The sequence below is a fragment of the Pelmatolapia mariae genome, linkage group LG6, assembly GCF_036321145.2.
Source record: "Pelmatolapia mariae isolate MD_Pm_ZW linkage group LG6, Pm_UMD_F_2, whole genome shotgun sequence".
NCBI classification, from domain to species: Eukaryota; Metazoa; Chordata; class Actinopteri; order Cichliformes; family Cichlidae; genus Pelmatolapia; species Pelmatolapia mariae.
The window spans coordinates 37,123,931-37,144,523 of NC_086232.1; the positions used below are offsets into that span (position 1 = coordinate 37,123,931).

The following is a 20,593-nucleotide window of genomic DNA, read 5'->3' on the forward strand; positions in this document are numbered from 1 at the left end:
AAAAACAGCGAATCCATCTGCTGTGGCAAGCCTTTGGGAATGAGCACGCAGCTGAATGTAACAGTCCTTTTATTATTTGAGTCCTGGAACTTTATGATCACACCTTGTATATGCTGAGGATTGACAGAAACCTACCTTACCGATGCCAACCAGTAATCTCAAGACTACCAAGATTACTGGTTGAATGGCTTTAATTATAAGGGGATGGGCGTAAACTATTGTTTATCATCGTTATTGCGTATGGAAAACAAGAATAAATGACAGGTTTTTAAGCTGTAATGTATTTACAGTTCTTGCTGGGCTGATTTTCTTCAGGCTTTGTGATCACCATATAATTTATGCTACCTCTTTTATAAAGGGGTCACCGACTGCCATTGTTTGGGTTTGGATGAAAATAAGATTTCACAGTGAGATAAAGCCCACCTCATCTCATGCCTTACAACTGAATGCCAAGAGCCCCAACTTCGTTGGTGATCATTCCACCTCAAAGCGGAAAAGCATTCGATAAAAATAAGCAGCTTACAGTTATACCCAGGGTGCAAATTACATTAATCCAGGCCCATGTGGTCCAAGCAGGACATGACTAAGTAATCAGCCATCCAGAAACATTATTCATCACAGTAATCAATGCCTCTGCTTCTGGTCTGTGAGAGGCCAGGAACTGATGAATGGAAAAGCATAGTGTTTGTTTCAATTTCTCACCTCCCTCTTGATATCATCAGGACAAATTGTACAATAATGGATGCAAATTTATTTTTTATAATTTTGGTTCCCCACTAGTGTCTCCGAGGAGAAAGAAACAGCATGAGGATGACTCACGAAAATGTAACGTTTTGCAAAAAATATCCTTTAATGTCACTACAGAGACCGCTTTTCTCTACAGTGTATTAAGTGCTTTTATTTATGCCAAAGCGTACGAATGTTGTAAATCTGTATTTTTAAAATATTACTGTATGTCTGTTCTTGGCACCTGTATCTTACTGAATATTAAAGATTGCTATTTTATTTTCAGATCACTAGTTTTCAGTGCTTCTACTCTTGATCTTCATTTTATATTGATCAGACAGTTCAAGTAACACCAAAATATGTCAATAGGGAAACTATGAGGTCCTACAGTGGCAATAGCACATATGATGTAATGTGGACAAACATACCAACTTCTGGTCTGGTCAAGACAGCCAATAGTGCTGTCTATCCCTTATCTACCACCAACAATAAGACATTATTTCCACTTGTTATACAAATAACTGTTCTATGGAGTACCACACTGGTACTCACACTTCTATATTTAATTTATCTGTACCTTGACTGACAGTCTGAGCTGCTTTATAATACTTCATGCATATTACATACAAATAACCAGGAATTCACTCATTAAACATTTCATTCTCTAGAAAAGTAGAAAAAGACTCACAGAAAACACTGATTTTTTTTCTTAACAGTAGTTAAAAAAGAAATGGTGGCATGGTTGATCAAGGTTGTGTGTGACTAAACAAAAACATTACAGTTCTTTCACTGGTGTGATGACCTCTCAGAGTTCGTTGTGTTGGAGTCCCTGGCGAGAAATCTTGTTGGACAAATCCTGCATATGTTTCTTCATCTGAAATCAAACACACACACACCATTTAAATGCAAGACCAGTATGCAGCTAAACAGGGGCTTGTCAACACAAATGATTATTAGTTTACTTCCTATGAAAACAATAGTTTGCTTGTTTTCATAGTAAATTGTAATTCTGTTCAAATTTCAAGCTCAAGTTGCAGGGAGTGAAAACTGGAAAACCAGTTGTCTTGATTTTATATATGCATTTATGTTACTGTATTGGCAATGTTTGTTATATGCATCTGTCTTACACTGGACTTTCAGCACACGTTAATACATACACTTCACTTAGATAAGTGTGAATGGCTTTGAGATGGTTATAAACTTTGAAGCGCAAACAAAAAGCTGTGAAAATAAAAAGCCACTTAACACTGGGATTACTGCAGTCCTCCAACAACCAGACCTTTCCAGCCTTACAAGCAATTACCAAATACTACATATAATTTATTATTCATTTCTAATGCAGGTGAGAAGTCAAACAGCATATTAAATGCTAAGAGAACGTCTTTATTCTTACTTACCTTGTAGCCCATCTCCCTAGTCTTCTCAGCGAGTGTGTCATACTTTTCCTTGTTCCTCTTGATGTGCTCTTTGTCTCCTAGAGCCTCCACATGCTGCAACTTCTGATGGGACAACTCCAGCTGCTCCTTGTAATGACTGTGCTTCTCTACTTTAGTCTCAAAGTGACGTAGCTCCTCCTAAATGAATAAGAGCAGCCAACATAGAGGGGTGTAAGTTCAGTTCACCTTCAGTTACATGCACAGGTGAACAAGGAGCTTATATGTATCTCAAGAGGCAAATAGAAGCGAAGTGCCACAGAGGAAATTCAAGCTGAATGTTCCCTGTGATAGATCTGATCCTGAAACCTGATAGAAACCCCAAAACATTTAAATTGAGTTGTTCACTGCAATCTGCTGCCCAAGGGGACAAACGGTGAAAGGAGCACAACGAGATCCAGGAGAGTGGAATACTTGTGAATTTCAAAAGTGCAATACATAAAAATGTGATCATAATAAGTTGCACTTTCCGTGGCTTACCGTACACAAGTAGTACTTAGCTACTAAGTAGTGGAAAATAATACAGTTAATGCTTCTGTGCCAGAAGAGCGTTTGATTAAAAAGTTTTGTGGAGTTGGAGTCAAAGTTAGATTGTAGCACCACATTAAAACAAAAAGTGTCATTTAGGAACAGACAGGGCAAGAGCGTGTCCAAAAACATAAAAACAGTCACAAGAGATGTAAGCACTACCTTGAGAGACTCTAGCTCATCGTTGCTGAGGTTGGCTCTCTTGGCAGCCTCCCACAGTTCAATCACACGCGGCTCCCGAAACTCTACAGACCAGGAAGGGAAAGGCAGATGAAAAGATAAACAATCCAAAGAGACATTTTGGAGCCACAAACACTCAAGAGGAAGGGAGCTCTGAGGAGGAGCAGTCGCAGCAGATATTTCATATCATACAATCACAACAATGTATCACTTTATATAAATACACACAAAATATGAAAGAGGCAAAATGCTTGCATTAAGAATTTAATCTTGAGGTGCTGTCACACACTCTCTCTTCGCTCCTAAAGTACTACAAAACTGCAAGTGTAAAAGAAAAAAAAAAAAAAGAGGGGATCAAAAACAGATTTCTGCAAGAGGAAGCAAAGACGTGAGGGGAACGAGTGGTTTAGTAAGAAACAACCTGGAGGTAGAGGCGCAGCAACAAAATCATTATGAATCAGCAGAAGGTACAATGCCTTCATCTAAACTTCTCAACAACCTCCCACTGAAACCTGCACCTGCAAGTGAAGCCTAACACAAACTCTGCAGCACACTCGACTAACAGCAGCCTTACATATCTGAGGAGTGGAGATAAAATGCAATGGTGAGTGAAATGAACGCTTTGTCTGTTAAACAGCACAAGGCCGAGCTGTTTGACGTCACTGGGCGAATGCAGCGCAGTGAGCTGCTTTCAATAAACATCTTTAAAAATGCAAAACACTTAAAGCCATCAGCCGTGATACAGTAATGTGTTATTATGATTACAAATCCTAGTAATTAAGCTGATGAGATAAATGTAGCGTCTAATGGAGATGCAAAAAGAGACAAGCGGAGCGTGTGTGTGTGCTTTTCATGTCTCACCGCTATCTTCAGTGAAGCCCTCGTGGCTGAGCTTACGGAGGCGCTCAAAGCCCTGGTTGAGGTCTCTCATTTTGTGCTTCAGCTCTGTGTGCTTCTGCTGCAGCACGTGCTCTTTGGTATCACCCTCCAGGGGAGAGATCACGTTCTTGTGTATTTCTGTTGAGAGGAACAGACGAAAGGAAATAAAGGGGAGAAGAGGGAGAGAGGGGGCAAATTAGAAGTCAAAAGCCCGGAGGGTTGTGTGGGTGGGTTAGATAGGAGTGAGGGCAGAGGAGATGGATGGAGAAAATGAGGGAGAGATGACAGAAGGGAATAGGAAAGAGACAAAAAGTAAATGAAACTAATAAAAGACAAAAAGAAAGGCAGTTTTTATTAGCAGCTTTTTACATTATTACATTAAATAACCCGTTAAAGCTTAAGGTCATTTTAGAAAACTGGCTTATTTATCATTTATTTAGCAACTTTTTCACGAGAACCTTGAACAGCCTATGAGCGTCGTCTTACTGGTTATGAGAGTCCAGCCTGTGTGGTGCTAGAAAAAGGTAAAAGCCAAACAAAGCCTAAGTGTACAGCACTACACTGACTAAATGATAACAGTTGACATTTGGGGAGAAAAGGGGAGAAAAAAAAGAAGAGAAGCCAAACTGGATGAAAACTGAGGAACCTAGACAGGCAGTGGATGGAGGTGGAGGTACTGTGGAAGTTCACAGACACTCCCTCAAGGCAACATGTGATTGGCTTAATATTTAAAAGCATCAGACAAGCAGAAGAAATACCCCCGGCTTGTTTGGCAGAAACGCAGCGCTGTGCAGCGCTATCGGGAAAGTTCTGGCACGTAACAGCTGCAAAGTGTCAAGTCACATCCGAAGAAGACGTGCCTGTCCTCCCCGTGCCTATTTGAAACACAGTGGGGCCTGTCAGCTCCTCTTAAAACTCACAGCTTGATGTGATTTGACAAGCACTGATAGAGCACAAAGTAGTGGGTGGTAACATGTGCAGTCTGATACCTGCCACCTACGTGTATGACCACAAGACTGAGCAGACAGACAGATAGCACTTCAGACTTCAACCCTATAAAACACGGGTGTGCAGAACAGCCATGGCATCTAGAAAATATTACTTTATAACCTCGTAAGCCTTATTGCTCAGAAAAAACTCAGCTTTTATGTTTTTTAAAATGATTCTGATATGATCACAAACACCAGTTAGGTCTGCAGAGAAAGAAATAGCAGTAAATGGCATAAAAGGGTCAATAAGAGCTGCTAAGATAGAAAGGGATACTCTGTAGGAGATCTCTGTAAGAGATCTTGAATAGATGAAGGACGAAGCAACAGAAAGGAGGACAGGGTTGAACTGCTTGTAAACCTGGCCTCAGAAAACACTAATAAAGCTAAACAGAAGTAGTGCGACACACGCGCTTGGCAACGGACCAAAGGGAGTGATTCACATGGCTCACCCTCAGTCCTGCTGACGGTGTCCATGAGGATGTTGTACTCGTGGATCTTGTCCTTGTGGTGCTGGAACTCCCTCTTCAAGTTCAGCAGCTCCTCATCAGAGAACTTCCCTGAGATCTTAGCCTGGTGGGGGAAGAGGCATTAGAGATATAGAGGATTTAGTTTCAAAGGCATGAGAAGAACGAGGATCTTTTACATGGGAAAGAATTTACTATTACAAGTAGCAGTAAAAGAATCAACGCTTAGTACAGCAGGACTGTTTGGTAAGAGTCTAAGAAGGTTTAGGGTTATTAAGTGTAGTGATTTTAATGATTGCATTTATATGAATATTTTAAAGCCAATCAACTATATTGGACATATAAAAATAGTCAGAGATTCCTCATTTTCACACAAAGACTTTAGAAAATTGGGGAGTTGGGGTCTACAGTGTGAATGCTGGGGTGGAAGAGAAGCTGAAACAGTGATGCAAGGCAGCAATCAGCACTTGCATTAGTGTTGTCAGTCTGTATGATGCAGCTCGAGTTTCCTGCTTGAACTAGCTCACGCTGCTCCCTTTGTGACTGGTTGGCCATTAAACAAGTTTAGATCTTACAGATCTGATGTAATTTGATAAATGAGTTATGAAGTTCTGATTGGACTGAATGTATCTGTTGACCGTGTATGGAAGAAACCCCTTGAAAAAATGTATTTGTCACACAGTAGTGGATTTGCTGTGTTCAGTGAAAATGATGAAATCAGAGACTCACTAAACATTTTACAAGCTTGTTACCTTGTAAAGTGTTTAGTTCTCTTGTTCTTTGTTTCTTGGAAGCTGAGTGGCACTAAACTGATCTGAAGTTCATGTCCACAAGTTTTTATTTTTACTGGCTGTGGTAAGGTTTTTAAAGAGGAACAGCAACAGGGTTGGCACTGAAGTCCTACAGTTACACTACAAACAATGCAAGCATTAAATCAAAGCACCTTACATAAAGCAATACTTCAGTATTTTCAGAATTATGCACACAAACACAAACCTTGTTCCAGAGTTTGTCCAGTCTGGGATCATCAAATGCATCTTCCTCCTTGATGTCGTGATCTTTCAGTGAGTTGCTCTCCAGTGGCCGTGTGTCCCTTTTCCCATCCATCCCATACTTGGCGAGGATCACTGCATAACACAACCACAAGACTTTAAACAAACGCTGTGTTGAATTATCCTGACATGAGCCTCTAAGGAACAACAACAGAGGCTGTATCTTGGGAGGAAGCGGGAGATAGGCAAGAGAATCTAAAGTGACTAAGACATGCATATTAATCATTTAACAAGACTCTAAACCCCTTGACAGTAACTCATAAATTTCAAAGGAAACATCAAGGGGAGTAGGATCCCTAATGAAGGTAAAGACGAAGTAGAGCCAGACCAATATTTTAGTCAGTCGATGTCGGACTATAGATATATTTTTATTGGTTATTTTATTTTCCTGGGGCCTTTCTGTGTGGAGTCCGGCTTCTTCCCACAATCCAAAGACATGCAGTTAGTAAGGTTAAGTTAACTGGTAATTCTAAATTGTCCATAGGTTTGAATGTGAGTGCGAATGGTTGTCTCTCTCTGTGTTAGCCCTGTGACAAGACTGGCAACCTGTCCAGGTGTGTACCCCTGCCTCTCGCCCTATGGTAGCAGGGATAGGCTCCAGCTCTCCCTGGGACCCTGACAAGGATAAGTGGAAGAGAATGAAATATGCATTTGTTGTCTAATATAAGCATATACTCTTTTCTTCCCCTGAAGAAAAGCAAAAAAGATGCTTGGTGTAATTTAAAAACTTTGTCATCACATAGTTTGGCCAGCAGCGCTACTCCATCTCTGCTGACTTAATGCATCACTGCACGTAATTTTCTCCCAAATGCGAAATTAATCACTTTCCACCAGCTTCATCCAGTTATGAGTAGTTTCACGGTCGTCACTGTAGCTAAATTTTCTTTCTTTGTCATAGTTTCTATCATATATCAGCCAAATCTACATAAACTGTGACTTAGCAGCAAAACACAGTCAGATGTTACCCTGACTGACATATGATGACAGCCTTCTCTGCTTTCTTTATAGCAACTAAATACCAGCCAAACAATAACTTGGTCACCCTACCGAGTCAAAGACCTCTGGGAAATCATTTTGGGCCAGTAAGAATAAGTCTGTGCCTAAGTTAATATGGAAAAAGTGAGCAGTAAGTTCTGATCTATTATAAAGCTATAGCTCTTTGGGGGCAGGGGTGGGACATGGTAAATGGATTGGTTCTTATATAGCACCTTTCTACTCTATCTGAGGTCTCAAGGCAACTTGTCTCACTCACCCATTCACACAAGCACTTTCTTCTATGTAAGTGCTTTCTATCTAACATTCACACGCATTCATACTCGGATGGATGCACTGGAGAGCAACTTGGGGTTAGTATGTTGCCCAGTGATATTTGGCATGCAGACTGGAGCAGATGGTGATCAAACCAACTTCTGATTAGTAGGTAACCTGCTCTACCACTTGAGCTACAGCCACCCTGGACAAAGGCCAACTTCATTGGATTTATAGGTTTCCTTTCAGGATTGTTTGAGTGCCCATGTCTGCTGTATTATATTATATTTCTGTGTATATAGCACATGATAAGGCTGCCAATGGCTTTTAAAAACAAACTAGAATGAATATTTTTTTAAGACATTAAGTAGTATTTGTCAATTAATTAATTTAGTAGCAGTGGCATTGTGAACAACCCCACAATATGGCAGAATGTCTACATCATAAAGTGAATAAGACAAGAGATAATAATAATAATAATTATGATAATAATGATAATGATAATAATAATAATAATAAGCACATTCAAAAACCTCCAGGAAAGATAGCTATTATTATTGGCAAATATTTGACAGTAAAAAGGTAAATATTTGTCAGTGACTGTTGACCTGTCCAGGGTGTACCAGCCAAGCTCCAGTTATTCTGTGACCCTGAACTGAATAAGTGGTTAAAAAATTGATGAATTTGGCAAATTGAAAAACAAAGCATAAAGATGGACTTGGGACTGAGAAATCTCTGCCCTCATTATTCTCCAGTAAACGTTTATTGTAGGTGCTGATTCAGCAGCATCACAGCATTTTTGCAAATCACCAGTGTCATTTATTAACTTCAATAAGTGTGTTTACATATACAGCATGCTAGTTTAAAATCTTCATTAAGACTGTAGAAAATCTCTGTGGTGCTGGAGGAGTTAAACAGTTTACATTTCACACTTTCATCGTTGTGTGTTTACGTTCTCCGACTGACAGCAAAGGTGTGAGGAGTGTCTTTTGGCATATAAAATACATCAAGAACAAGCGCAGAGGAAATGAAGGTAATGAGGGAGACAAAATGACTGTGAAGCTCAATTAGAATGAGTTAAGGAGAAGGACAGGATTCAGCACGGAAAAGATGACTTGATGCGCTCCTTAAAAATTTATATTTAGCCAGCTAAAGGAGGGACTGTGTTGCTCTGCCTGTAGCAGGAAGGTCACTGCACCACAGGGGAGCGAGGAAGGAGAGGAACCAGAGCAGGTGGACTGCTGGCCGAGCTCTCACAAGGAAAAAAGGGAGATACAGTATGCCTATCCTTTAAAATCCTACAATAGCACCTCAGTCTAAACACTGCTAAATACTACATAAAGAATACCTAAAACGTAATTCAAAATGCAGAAATATCTTTTTACCCACAGCCAGAATAGCACATGAGAAAATTAGCATGCTTTTAGTAAGTCATCTGCCAGGTGACAAGTGAACAGATTAAGCGAGATATGAAGAGTGCTACCGATAACAGCAGGAAGGAGCAGTGGAGGAATCACTACCACAGCTTAGAAGTATGACCTTCAGAGTTTATTTCAAATGACAAACCAGTACATCAGAAAGTTTACTCCGGTTAAACTTTTACTTTTATGGTCAAGTATGTGATCCTTAAACTTTGCCATGTTTAGCACATATACTATAAAAAAGCACACGTACTTAATCTATCATTAAACATTTTCTTTGTCTTTGTTGGATGGACATCTACAGTATATTCCTTGACTAAATTAGACCTACCTAAACCATCTGTCTTAACATGTCTCTTTTTAGCACTGGGTTTAAATGACATTGAAATTCAGAAAGTTTGTAAAGGTTAGATACAAGATTTTTTTTTTTTTTTTTTACACCACTAGCAAAGCAATTTAGGACCTGTTTCATGTCTACACTGGCAAGAAAAATTGAGGAATCTCAAGCGTCTCAGACAGTTTTACAAGATAAAACTTCTGTAAAGTCTTTTGTTTGTGTTTTTGCATGAGAGGATTTAGTTTTATTATTTTCCAAGGTTTGAAACAAAAACTAAAGACGCTGTTCTCAAGCCAGGTGTCATTAACCTTCTGCTTTCCCATATTAGACAAAAAGAAAATTAAAAGGAATAACTTTAAATTCATTAACTCTAAAAATATCTGTCTTTTTGATGATCTCTTATCAACACATCACGACCCACTGATTAGAGAGGCAAGATAAGATGCTGAAGATGGAACTACTATGCAGGACAAAAGGAGGCAGATCACAGAGGAGGTTCATAAATGTAATTGAAGAGGACATACAGAGGATTGCAGTGGCAGAGAGAATGGAAGATAATGCTAGGGATAGGCTAGATGATCTGTTGTGGTGGCCCCTAAAGGAAGCAGTGAAAGGAGAGGAAGAAGAAGAAATCCTGTGATACTCTCTGTTCCTGTTTTTTTTGTTGCCTTTAGTGACTACCAGTGTGTTAGGATACGTTGCAGTCATTATTACTAATCAAACCCATAAAAAATGTCAGTACAGGGATTGTTAAAGATGGTGATTAAGGATCTAGAGGAAACTGACTCAGGACAAAGCTCTAACTACTGCTGACTGAATCAGTCTGCAGTTTGTCTTACCATGGAAGTTGCGCCTGAGCTGGGCCTCCTTCTCCCCATTTTCATCGAATCCTTCCACCTTCATTTTTTTCCACTGCAGCTCATCTTTCTCCTGGATCTTCAGGTCACTGTGCAGCTCAGCCTGCCGGACTGGAGACAACTGCATCTGTTGAATCCAAAAGAGCAGACAATGTTGGCTTTGTTAGACAGGCAGAGGGAGAAAGTTTGCAGAAACAGAAAAGTAAACAGAGAGATTTTTTTTCCATAATCCTACTGGGGAATTTTGCTCACAATAACAGTCTATTAAAATATTGACCAAAGGTCTGATGAGGCAGCTGAAGAGGCAGTTAAATGCTAAATGATGCTCACTGGGATTAGCCGCAGTAAAACACATTTTTCAACAATTTTCCAATACCAAGCTTGGCCCACCGTCTTAGCTGTAAGTACCAACTTCACAATGAACAAAAGACGCCTGATTTTTTTTTCTAACTAAGGAAACGTCCACCTGATCCCCTGGGTCTGTGCATAGCTCTGTACGTCGATTACGTATGTATCTCTTATTGCCCTGTCTTCATTGTTTCAGCATTTTCCTCAAATTATTTGTGCTACATAAGTCGTGCTGTTGATCGTCTTAAATACATACCCTTTGAGCTTTCTCCCAGACCTGGTTTAGCTTAGCTATCCTGAACTCCACTGCCTGCCCATCTCTGTCGTTCGGTTTGGGCTCATTCAGCTCCCGAGAGTATTTCCCGGCTATTACACCAACGCCGAGACACAAAGCTGCGAACAAACACTGCAGCCTCATTTTCAAAACAACTCTGCGCAACTAACGACAGAAAAAACACCACCAAAATACTTAAATGAACCACACAGCACCACAAACGGGGTATTGTTGTGATTCACTGGAGTACCGAAAGTCATGTGCTCAAAAGAGGCGGGCATTTCCGCGAGAAGTGCACTGTGGGATATGTATTTTCTTGGCGCAGCCTTTCTGTAGCTACTAAAGCGGAAAGAGCGTTCCTTGAACTACACTGGAAATGCCGCTCTGCGCTGTTACCTAGCAACAAGCCTGCAGACTCCGACAGCAAATAGAAAGCCTCCACGCGTTTACTGTACTAGATGCTGTCTCTATTTTCAAGTACCCGTTGAAAAGACCAAGTAACTTTAAAACACTGGGATGACAGAAATACCGCTTTCTTAAAGGCGATACCAAAGAAGATACCTGACTATAACAGTCATCCAATCAACTGGATGCGAAGTTTTTCTAAAAGAAAACGAAAAGAATTTGATATCCATTATCCATTATTATTATTATGGGATACTGTGTAAAATATAAGTAAAAACAAAAAGCAATGATTTGCAAATCTCATAAGCCCATATTTTATTCACAAAACTACACATAAAACATATAAAATGCGTAAGCTGAAAAATGTTTTTCAGCTTATGCATTTTAAGCTGAAAAACATTTTTTTCAGCTTAAAATGAAAAATGTTTTCATTTTTTGTTGGTACTTACAGCTAAGAAGGTGGGCCATTAGTTAACATTTTAATAAAAAATGTTAACTAATGTTAAACTTGATGGCATCAACCTGTTTTACTACTTGTGTAGCATCGTGTCTTCTTCTAACAAAAGTCTCTAAGTATCAGTCCTGGGTACTTTTTGTGTTTAATGATACAGCAAATGTTTTCAGTTGGTGAAAGAACTGAACTGCACACAGGCCAGTTTAGCACTGAAAGGCTACCTAAAGGTTTGACTTTTTGTTTTATTACAATAAAAGATAAAACATTTACAAAAATCAAGTCTGCACATGATTGACACCATGTGACACCACCAGTTAACATGGTGTGGTAGAAAAGAAAGATAATATAATATAAAACCCATAAAAATAAGCCAGCAAACAAACAGAAACCCCTGCAAATCAAACCAAACCAACCAACCAAACAAACAAAAACAGGCAAACGAATAAAAAACTAAAAACTGTGTGCTCCTCCAAAATTGATCTAAATTCCAAAAAATGTATTAAGAGAAAAGCTTTTATTGTTTGAAATCACTGAGAAACAGACGAAAACTGCTTTTACAGTTTGGGTCAGTGGTCAGTTACCTAAGGACCTAACTGTTTATAAGTTTAATGGAGTTAAAACACACACACACACACACACACACACACACACACACACACACACACACACACACACACACACATGTCTGGTTTGCTATCCTCGTGGGGACATCCCATTGACATAATGCTTTCCCTAGCCCCTTACCCTAACCCTAACCATTAAAAATGAATGCCTAACCCTAACCCTTACCCTAAACCTAACCATAACCTAATTGTAACCCTGACAGTAAAACCGCATTTTGAGTGTGAAAATTGCTTTCAACCCCAAGGGGACCTGGATTTTGGTCCCCACGGTGCAGAAAGTCCCCACCAGGATAGTAAAAGTCAGATTTTGGTCCCCACCAGGATAGTACGAACCCGTACACACACACACACACACACACACACACACACACACACACACAAATATTATTAATAGTTGGTTTTGCTCATTACATATCAAAAAAGCTGAGATAATCAAAATTATTGAGAGACAAAATACATTTTTTATTATTGATCCGACCTTGAGAATATTGTTTCTATAGCGTTCATGCTTATATACCACACAATAACTGAAGTGAATTCAGTTAGACTATATTAAACTGTGAGGACAAAAAATCTAGGTAAGTGAGACAGAAACACATTATACTGCACTTCTTGATAAAATTGTTTCAGAACTTTATTGTCAATAAATCTGATTCAGCTGAAACTGAATTGAAGTGAAGTGAGGCTGGGAGAGAGAAAAAAAATAATGGGTTTGTGGGTGCGTGCTATGCAGCATCTCACAGGCAGCATCAAAAGTCCAAAACAAATCACACAGTCATTTGATCAGAAATCTACTGTTTAACACAGTCCTTCATTCGTTACCCAACAGGATGAATCCAGTCATATTCCCAACAGAATGTAGACATTAGTGTTTAAAAGTTAGTGGTCTGTGTCAATTTGATCATCTAAAAATGAAAAGATTTACATGTGCATATATAGAAATTTGAAGACACAGCCTGCCAAAAGCAAATAAACCAGATGTTTCTGTGATTTTGCAGATGTTTAGTTCAGTGCATAAAGTAAGAATCATTGCCACAACACAACAACAGAATATTCATGCAATAATGGATCAAACTTACAAGCAAAATTAGAGGGTGCATATAAAAAGAGGAACAGAGGCAGAAAGCTGAAGTATCTAATGTTTGATGAATGCTGATGTATTCATGCCTGGATTTAATTGTAATTTCCTACCCAATTGTATAAAATGCGAAAAACAAAGTCAGACAAATGTTCAATAAATATCCTTTCAGGTTAAAACATTTTTAGCACCCATTTAGAGCACTGTTAATCAAACGGCTTTTCTACAAACTATCTACCCCTTTTGATGAACCAAATTAATTCATAGTTAGAATAATTTGGCTGTTATAACTCTTTACTTTCATCAGTTCTTACAGCTGGTGTTCATTTACATATGTAAGAAACTAAAAAAAGAATCAAAACGTTCTTGAAATTTTCAGCCCTTATTTCTCTCTCAGCATTTTTTTTTGTTTTTAATCTCTATTTACAGCTTCTACGGCTAACAGGCTTTGGTATTTAATGAGCAGAAATGTCCACCAGAAATCTGCTACTGATTGAGCCACACTTAATTAATCCGTCTACCTGCCAATGGACAGCTGGCTAGCATGAAAGGTCAACACCACCCAGTAAAAATATCAGAAAATTGCAAAAAAGGTATACTTTTCATTCTCTGTCCCATCACAGCGGTCTACCACACCTGCAGCATCCCCGTATGCATCTGTGCACACTCAGTGAGCAATGGTGCTGTTGCACTGAAGTAAGAGTCTATGCCTTGTGCAAGTTTTATCTGAGTGTCTCTAGTTTCTTCCCGTAATCCAAAGAGAAAATGTTCAATGATTATAACTGTTAGGCTGGATTATTTTAATTCATTATTATTGATCCAAAATGCTGCAATGAGAATACTGACAGGGACTGGAAAAAGAGAGCCAATTTCTTCCATACTGGCTTCTCTTCATTGGCTCCCTGTTAAATCCAGAATCAATTTTAAAATCCTTGTGTTAAGGTCTTGTATAATCAGGTCCCATCCATCTTAAAGACGTCATAGTACCGTAATGCCCCAGTTGAGCACTTCCCGCGCAGACTGCTGGTTTACTTGTGGTTCCAGGATATTTAAAAGTAGAATGGGAGGCAGAGAGTTCAGCTTTCAGGCTCCTCTTCTGTGAAACCAGCTCCCAGTTTGGATTCACTGAGACAGACACCTTTTCTACTTTAAAGATTAGGGTTAAAATGATCCTTTTTGATAAAGCATATAGTCAGGGTGAACCTGAATTAGTAATGCTGCAACAGGTCTAGGCTACGGAGCGCTTCCCATGATACACTGAGGGGACCTTTTTCAGTTACTCTGTGCTTCCACGCCACACTGCATGTAATCATGAATCTCTGGCTCTGTTTACAGTGTGTCTGTTATTCTGGCTTCCTCCCATCACCCCCAACCTGTCGTGCCAGATGACTGCCCCTCCTTTAGCTCAGTTCTGCAGGAGGATTCTTCCTATTGAATTGGAGTTTTTCCTTCCCACTGTCGTCAAGTGCTTGCTCAAAGGGTCTCGTTTGATTGTTGGATTTTCTCTCTATTATTCTAGGATCTGTACCTTAAAATATAAAGCATCTGGAGGTGACTGTTGTTGTGATTTGTCTCTCTCTCTCTCACTCTCTCTATTGCTCTCTTTAATTGAACTGAAAATTGAATAATATGAAATTGGCCATATGGGCACAGGCATGTATGAATGGTCTCTGTTTCTCTCTGTGTGCAGCTTTGTGATAGTGTGGGGGAAAAAGCTTGTGTGCTCCTGTAAAAACATGTATCAAATGAGATGCACACAGGAGTATTGTAATTAAGTAAGCAAGAAAATCAAGTTGCCAAAACTCTTAGTAAAGTCAACAGCAGTCACAAAAGAAAAATCAAATGAAAAATGATTCAAAATGTACTCTTGCCTTGACATTTTACCTTTTTTTTAACAGTGCACAAAGACAATATGTCTATAGATTAAAAAATATGATATTGGGCCAGAACTCTGGCAAAAGTCCCTGGAGAGGTAACTCAAGAAGGGGAGAGAGACATTAGGCCAGTGGGAAGCTGTGTCACAACAAGGAGCCCAGAGCAGCATGACTGTTATATAAAGCATGCTTGATGATGGCATCATTTTGTCTCCCTTCAGCTTCCATTAGGTGGAAAGACAGAAATTGTTTGAGATGTTGTATGAAAGCAGCGAGACACATGAGAAAAGGAAGAGTGAAACAAGTGAAGCAAAAACTGAAAAATGGAGTAAGCAAAAAGGAGAAAGGAAACGACAAAAAAAGGAAAAACTCTCAGTTAGCAGACATTTGATCAGCAGGGCTCGATGTCTTGTGGGTGTTAAGGAAAGTCATAATGAAATAAAGAGTATATTCAATCAGTGACCTGAAACAAACACAGTCGTTAAGCCCAAGTCACTGCAATAAACAGGCTTCGATTATCTTATTACTTGTGCTAATACAACCACAGAGAACAACAGCAGCAGGCATCGCATTAGCGTAGAGTCTAGCTCTGCTTGGAAAAGCTCCTCATCAACAAAACTTTCAACATATTAAAATCTGTCGACAACTATTTCAAGGTTGTTTCAACAGAGCTGGCAATAATTTTATTATATATGAACAATACCCAGTGTCCTATATAGTATGTTTTTCTAAATAACTCTTAGTGAAGTAGAAACTGTTGTTAAGTGTTAATGCATATTTAATGGCTGCTGATATTTCAACTACGTTTGCTGACAGAGAAAACGAATAGAGTTAATTTCCCCCTGCTATTTGTTTTTAATTATATTTTTTTTCTTTTAATTATCACTCTATGCAAACCAGATGAGCCCTTTGACTTAGCAGCTCTTTTCACATTCTCTGGAAAAGAAATTTACTTGGATTTTCATCTTTATTTTGAATCTTGATGTAGGAGGTGAAAATGAAATAAAAAAAGAATCTTAACCTCAATGATGTCTAAATTAAAAGCCTATATTGCTGAGACAGTTTGTGCTACATAAAGATAACTTGCTGTGCTGCGCAAAACACTTGAGCCACGCTTCATTAGGAAAATGGGAAACAGGTGGAGAAATGTTTTAAAATATGTTCAAGCATTCACGGAAAAAAGTATATAAAGCAAATAAACAATTTGGCCAATTCTAATAAGCTTAAAAGTCAATATTTAGTATGACTGCCTTTATTCTTCAGCACAGCCTGAACTTTAACCCTGTAAAGCCGAAACCATGAAATAATTGAAAATTGTGTTTATTGAAACCTCTGACAATTAAAAACAAAAAACAAACAAACAAAACAACTTTGTGTTCATATCCTCCTGAGAACCAAAAAACTGCCACTGTTACGTGAGAATTTTCTCACTGTTTCATTTGCTCGACACTGGCTTCTTGTCAGCCACCCTTCCACTGAGGCCATTTCTGATGAGACTTCAGCAAAGCACAGACAAATCAACTCAAGGTTCAGATGTATCGCTCACGTCTTGTGCCAGTTATTCCTATTTCTTAATAATATTCAGATACTGTTCATCTGCCACTACTTCTTTTGTCCCCCACTTGTCCAATTTCCTCAAAAGGACACACTACGCACCATCCTGAGATATGCCAAGTTTTCAGTTAATAGCTTTTTAGGAATCACCTTGTTGGTAGAAGACAAAATACTACACTCTTAACCCGAATTAGTTGACTTTACTCGCAAATTGCGAGGAAACCCGTTGCCTTATACCACTTTAGTTTTTACACAAGCTGAAACTAAATACGTTTAGTTTAACTAACATGGAATGTTAAGTTTTTACACAAGCTGAAACTAAATAGGTTTAGTTTGACCAACTTGGAATCATAAGTTTTTACACAAGCTGAAACTAAATATTTTTAGTTTTATTAACATGGAATACTACGTTTTTACACAAGCTGAAACTAAATAGGTTTAGTTTAACTAACATGGAATGTTAAGTTTTTACACAAGCTAAAACTAAATATTTTTAGTTTTATTAACATGGAATACTACGTTTTTACACAAGCTGAAACTAAATACTTTTAGCTGTATTAATATAACATGAATTTTCATATTCATATTTTTTTGTGTAGTCAGAATTATTGAATAACAAGATATTACTTGTTACTGGTACTTACTAAAAAAATTAGATTGTATTTTCCTCTAACAAAATAACTTTTTTATGAATTATAAAAAACATTGTTACAATGAAGTTGGATAGGAAAAAAAACAAAATCTTCAAATGCTCCAATGCATTTTATTTTTAAGAAAAAGCCACAACAAAGCCAATGTTAATTTGTCTGTGTGGTAGTTGAATGTGTGTGTGTTTGTGTGGTAGTTGAATGTGTGTGTGTTTGTGTGGTAGTTGAATGTGTGTGTGTTTGTGTGGTAGTTGAATGTGTGTGTGTTTGTGTGGTAGTTGAATGTGTGTGTGTTTGTGTGGTAGTTGAATGTGTGTGTGTTGTGTGGTAGGTGAATGTAACAACCAACAAAAAACAGAATTCCCAAAAATTCCCTGTTACAAACAGGATCTGCACCATCTGCCTACATTAAGGCAGGTCAACAGACATACTAACAAAGACTTTCTAATTAGAACAATATCCAACTCCATCTACAAAGACTTATGATGCAACAACTTAAACAATGTCTGTCTTTCAGGTACAACTCTTCAATTTTTACTTTCACGTCACATGCTTCTGCTCACTTCTAAAGCATCTAAGTGTGTGTGTGTGTGTGTTTGTGTGTATAGAAGTTTATGTGTAGTGTTTTTTGTTTGTAGGTGTTGTATGGGACTGTTCTGACTGGGTGCTGAATGTGTCTGTTTCTGCGTTTTGTGCCTTTTTGTTGGGCTGTTTTACAGAACCAAAAAGGTGAGGAAAAAAAACAAACATGTCACAGTAGAGATGACATCACTTTACATTGTAAGCTGATTTTTCAAAGATTGTATCTTTGGCTTTAGGTCAGTGTGGCCTAATGAGAGCAAAATCTGTTGGATGAACAGAAAGGTCAGCTTCATACTTTTAGGATAGTTAAGATGGAGTGCATACGTGAGTCCAAACAGAATGCACATTGCTTTAGGCAGATCTTGGATGTTTTCCATCACGACTTCTCCCTCAATGATAATTTTCAACAAGGTTGGACTTGGATGCTGGGCAGATGTGAGCACAGCCTCTTCACGCTCAGTGAGAAGAATCCCGATGTCAAGGTCACGGAAAAAATCAGCATCTGATTCCTTGTAAAACAAAAGTACATAATCATTAGAATACTCGTTACAAAAATAAACTTCAATCATGATACCATGAGAGTGTCATAGTGAAATGTAAAAGAAAAGAGTGGAATAGAGGCTTCGGGAACACTTGGAAGTGCTATAAAACAATCTTCATAAGTAGATTGACAGGGTTATTGAAACAAAAAACAACAACCAACCAACCAGCGTTTAAATATGCAGCATAATATAGGAAGGAACGTCGATACACCAATCAAAATGTAGGGGTGGTACCTTCAATTTAATTGGGTCAAAAGCAATTTGAACTGGATCAGTATAAGTGATTTTTCAGACTTGATCCGGTTCTAATTCCATTCTAATTGTGTTAATTACTTCCTTTTATACTTAGACATTCTTTCTTTGCATTCCTTTTGATATTTTATTTTTCATATTATTTTTCTTTTGTTCTTTTTTCCAAATATATTTTGTGCATTTCCAGGTTGATTATTGTTTCCTATAACCTCAAAGCGTTTTATTTACTGCAGGCGTCTGTCCAATCAACTCTTGACCTTCTCTGTGCACCTTGCATGTGGGTGAAGCTGTGCCAGGAGACGTTTGGCTAAAAGAACACAAGAGTGTACTTACAAAGCCTGCTTTGAAGAAGGTTGAAGGATTGTCCCCCAGGATGATTGGAAGCCCTCTGAGCACCTGTGTCCGGATTGCAGTTGGGTCAGTAGTCTTTGGGAATGAAACAGAATAACAAATTAGACGACTAAAATAAAACAAAATAACTTATCAGTAAGAAAGCTACTGATCAACAATAAACTGAATTACACAAACTATAGACTGGGACTATGATGTTTGTAAAACCTGTAAAGAACAATACTAAACATAATTTGTATGAACTTACATTGGTCTGTTGTGAAATCTGAGTCAACAACTGTCCAACATTCCCTCTCTTGGAACGAAATAACTCAAGGAAACGAGGACTGTGCCGATCGATGTTCTCATAAAATTCCTGCTTGAGGTTCTTGCCCACAATCCTGCTGAACTCCATGAACACCTGAAAAATACAGAAAGAGAGAGAGAGTAAAAAAAAAGCACTTAACATAACCAACCTGTACAAGACAAGCCATCTGCAAAGTAGAGCTGGAGAAACAGCCATGAATGTCATTTTTGTGGAATTTTAAGTTTTGATGTTTCTATGTATAAACGACATGCTCCACATTAAAGTCATCCATGTTTTCCTTAAAGGGGTCAAAAGAAATCGACATCTAGGCACATTATATAAAACACAGATAGTTATTAGTTATCTTTGCTTTTGTGAACATACCTGATCTTCTGTGAAGAGGGCAGGCCAGCGTTTCACCATCATGTTTATGGGGGGTTCAGAGTCCACAACCTCTTTTCTTCTCAAAGCAAAAGTCTGATCCATCTTTTGTTTTACAAGAAGTCCATTTGGGGTTCTCTTCTGCATTTCATCAGCCAAGTCCTTACGGGCCTCTTCCAGGGCAGCTTGATCAAATCCATCCGGAAAGTTGGGCAAGTAGTTGATTTCACCTTTCTTTGCCTTTTTTATCCGCTTGTTTGCTGGTTGTCCATCTGATGAATGCCTTCCCCGCTTACCGGCATTTACTGCAACATCAAGGCATCCTGATTGCCTGCGCTTTGTTCTATAATTTCCCATTTTATGCTTTAGACTATTTTTCCAACCACAACAGCGAGTGACAGAGCCTCGCTCCTGGAGACAGGGGTGTTTGTTTATCAGTGCTGTTGCAACACTTTCAAACTGAGCAGCAGTTGGGTATGCTGTGTAGCTATACATGCTTTCTGCCAGTCTCTCTAGTATCTCATGTTTCAGCTCTTTTGAGACCTTAAGGTGTGTTCCTTCACTCATAAACAGCAAATCTGCTTGCCTCAGTCTATACTCCACATCAACAGAAAATGTTGGAATGTCAAAAAATTCTGGCCATGGTTCACGTCGATCCTGAGGTGAATGTGAGAGTATCTCTGTATCTGCAGTACTTGTGTCGCTAAAGACGTCATCAGATGAGACAGGCACCAGGTCAAAGACAGGCAGGACTTTAATGGTTGGTTTTTCTGGAAGTTCTTGAAGATCTGTTAGATTACATAGTTCATTATTGAATTCAGGGTCTTG

General features: G+C 38.7%; 2 protein-coding genes across 2 annotated transcripts; both read right to left on the reverse strand.

Annotated features, from left to right (window-relative positions):
• Positions 1-913: 913 nt before the first annotated feature.
• On the reverse strand, positions 914-10,993 carry lrpap1 (low density lipoprotein receptor-related protein associated protein 1). The gene is made up of 8 exons (XM_063476860.1): positions 10,719-10,993; positions 10,097-10,241; positions 6,196-6,326; positions 5,185-5,305; positions 3,729-3,884; positions 2,850-2,932; positions 2,124-2,300; positions 914-1,600 (listed from the first exon to the last, which is right to left on the reverse strand). Exons 1-8 carry the CDS (start codon positions 10,878-10,880, stop codon positions 1,532-1,534), a joined length of 1,044 nt encoding a protein of 347 aa, XP_063332930.1. The 5' UTR covers positions 10,881-10,993; the 3' UTR covers positions 914-1,531.
• A 6,552-nt stretch (positions 10,994-17,545) lies between these two features.
• On the reverse strand, positions 17,546-20,593 carry LOC134628738 (sterile alpha motif domain-containing protein 3-like). The gene is made up of 4 exons (XM_063475493.1): positions 19,769-20,593; positions 19,346-19,498; positions 19,081-19,173; positions 17,546-18,462 (listed from the first exon to the last, which is right to left on the reverse strand). The coding sequence occupies exons 1-4, from the start codon at positions 20,330-20,332 to the stop codon at positions 18,145-18,147; spliced, it is 1,128 nt and encodes a 375-aa protein (XP_063331563.1). The 5' UTR covers positions 20,333-20,593; the 3' UTR covers positions 17,546-18,144.

Bases quoted from the DNA above. Each gene is read 5' to 3' on its own strand.
- lrpap1 (XM_063476860.1), bottom strand. From the start codon at position 10,880: ATGAGGCTGCAGTGTTTGTTCGCAGCTTTGTGTCTCGGCGTTGGTGTA. The intron at 6,327-10,096 runs GTAAGACAAACT...TGTGTTATGCAG, and splicing joins GCTCAGGCGCAACTTCCATG to TGATCCTCGCCAAGTATGGG. The intron at 2,301-2,849 runs GTAGTGCTTACA...TTATTCATTTAG, and splicing joins ATGAGCTAGAGTCTCTCAAG to GAGGAGCTACGTCACTTTGA.
- LOC134628738 (XM_063475493.1), bottom strand. From the start codon at position 20,332: ATGAGTGAAGGAACACACCTTAAGGTCTCAAAAGAGCTGAAACATGAG. The intron at 19,499-19,768 runs GTATGTTCACAA...TGTATTTTTCAG, and splicing joins CCCTCTTCACAGAAGATCAG to GTGTTCATGGAGTTCAGCAG. The intron at 19,174-19,345 runs GTAAGTTCATAC...TCATTCCCAAAG, and splicing joins AGATTTCACAACAGACCAAT to ACTACTGACCCAACTGCAAT.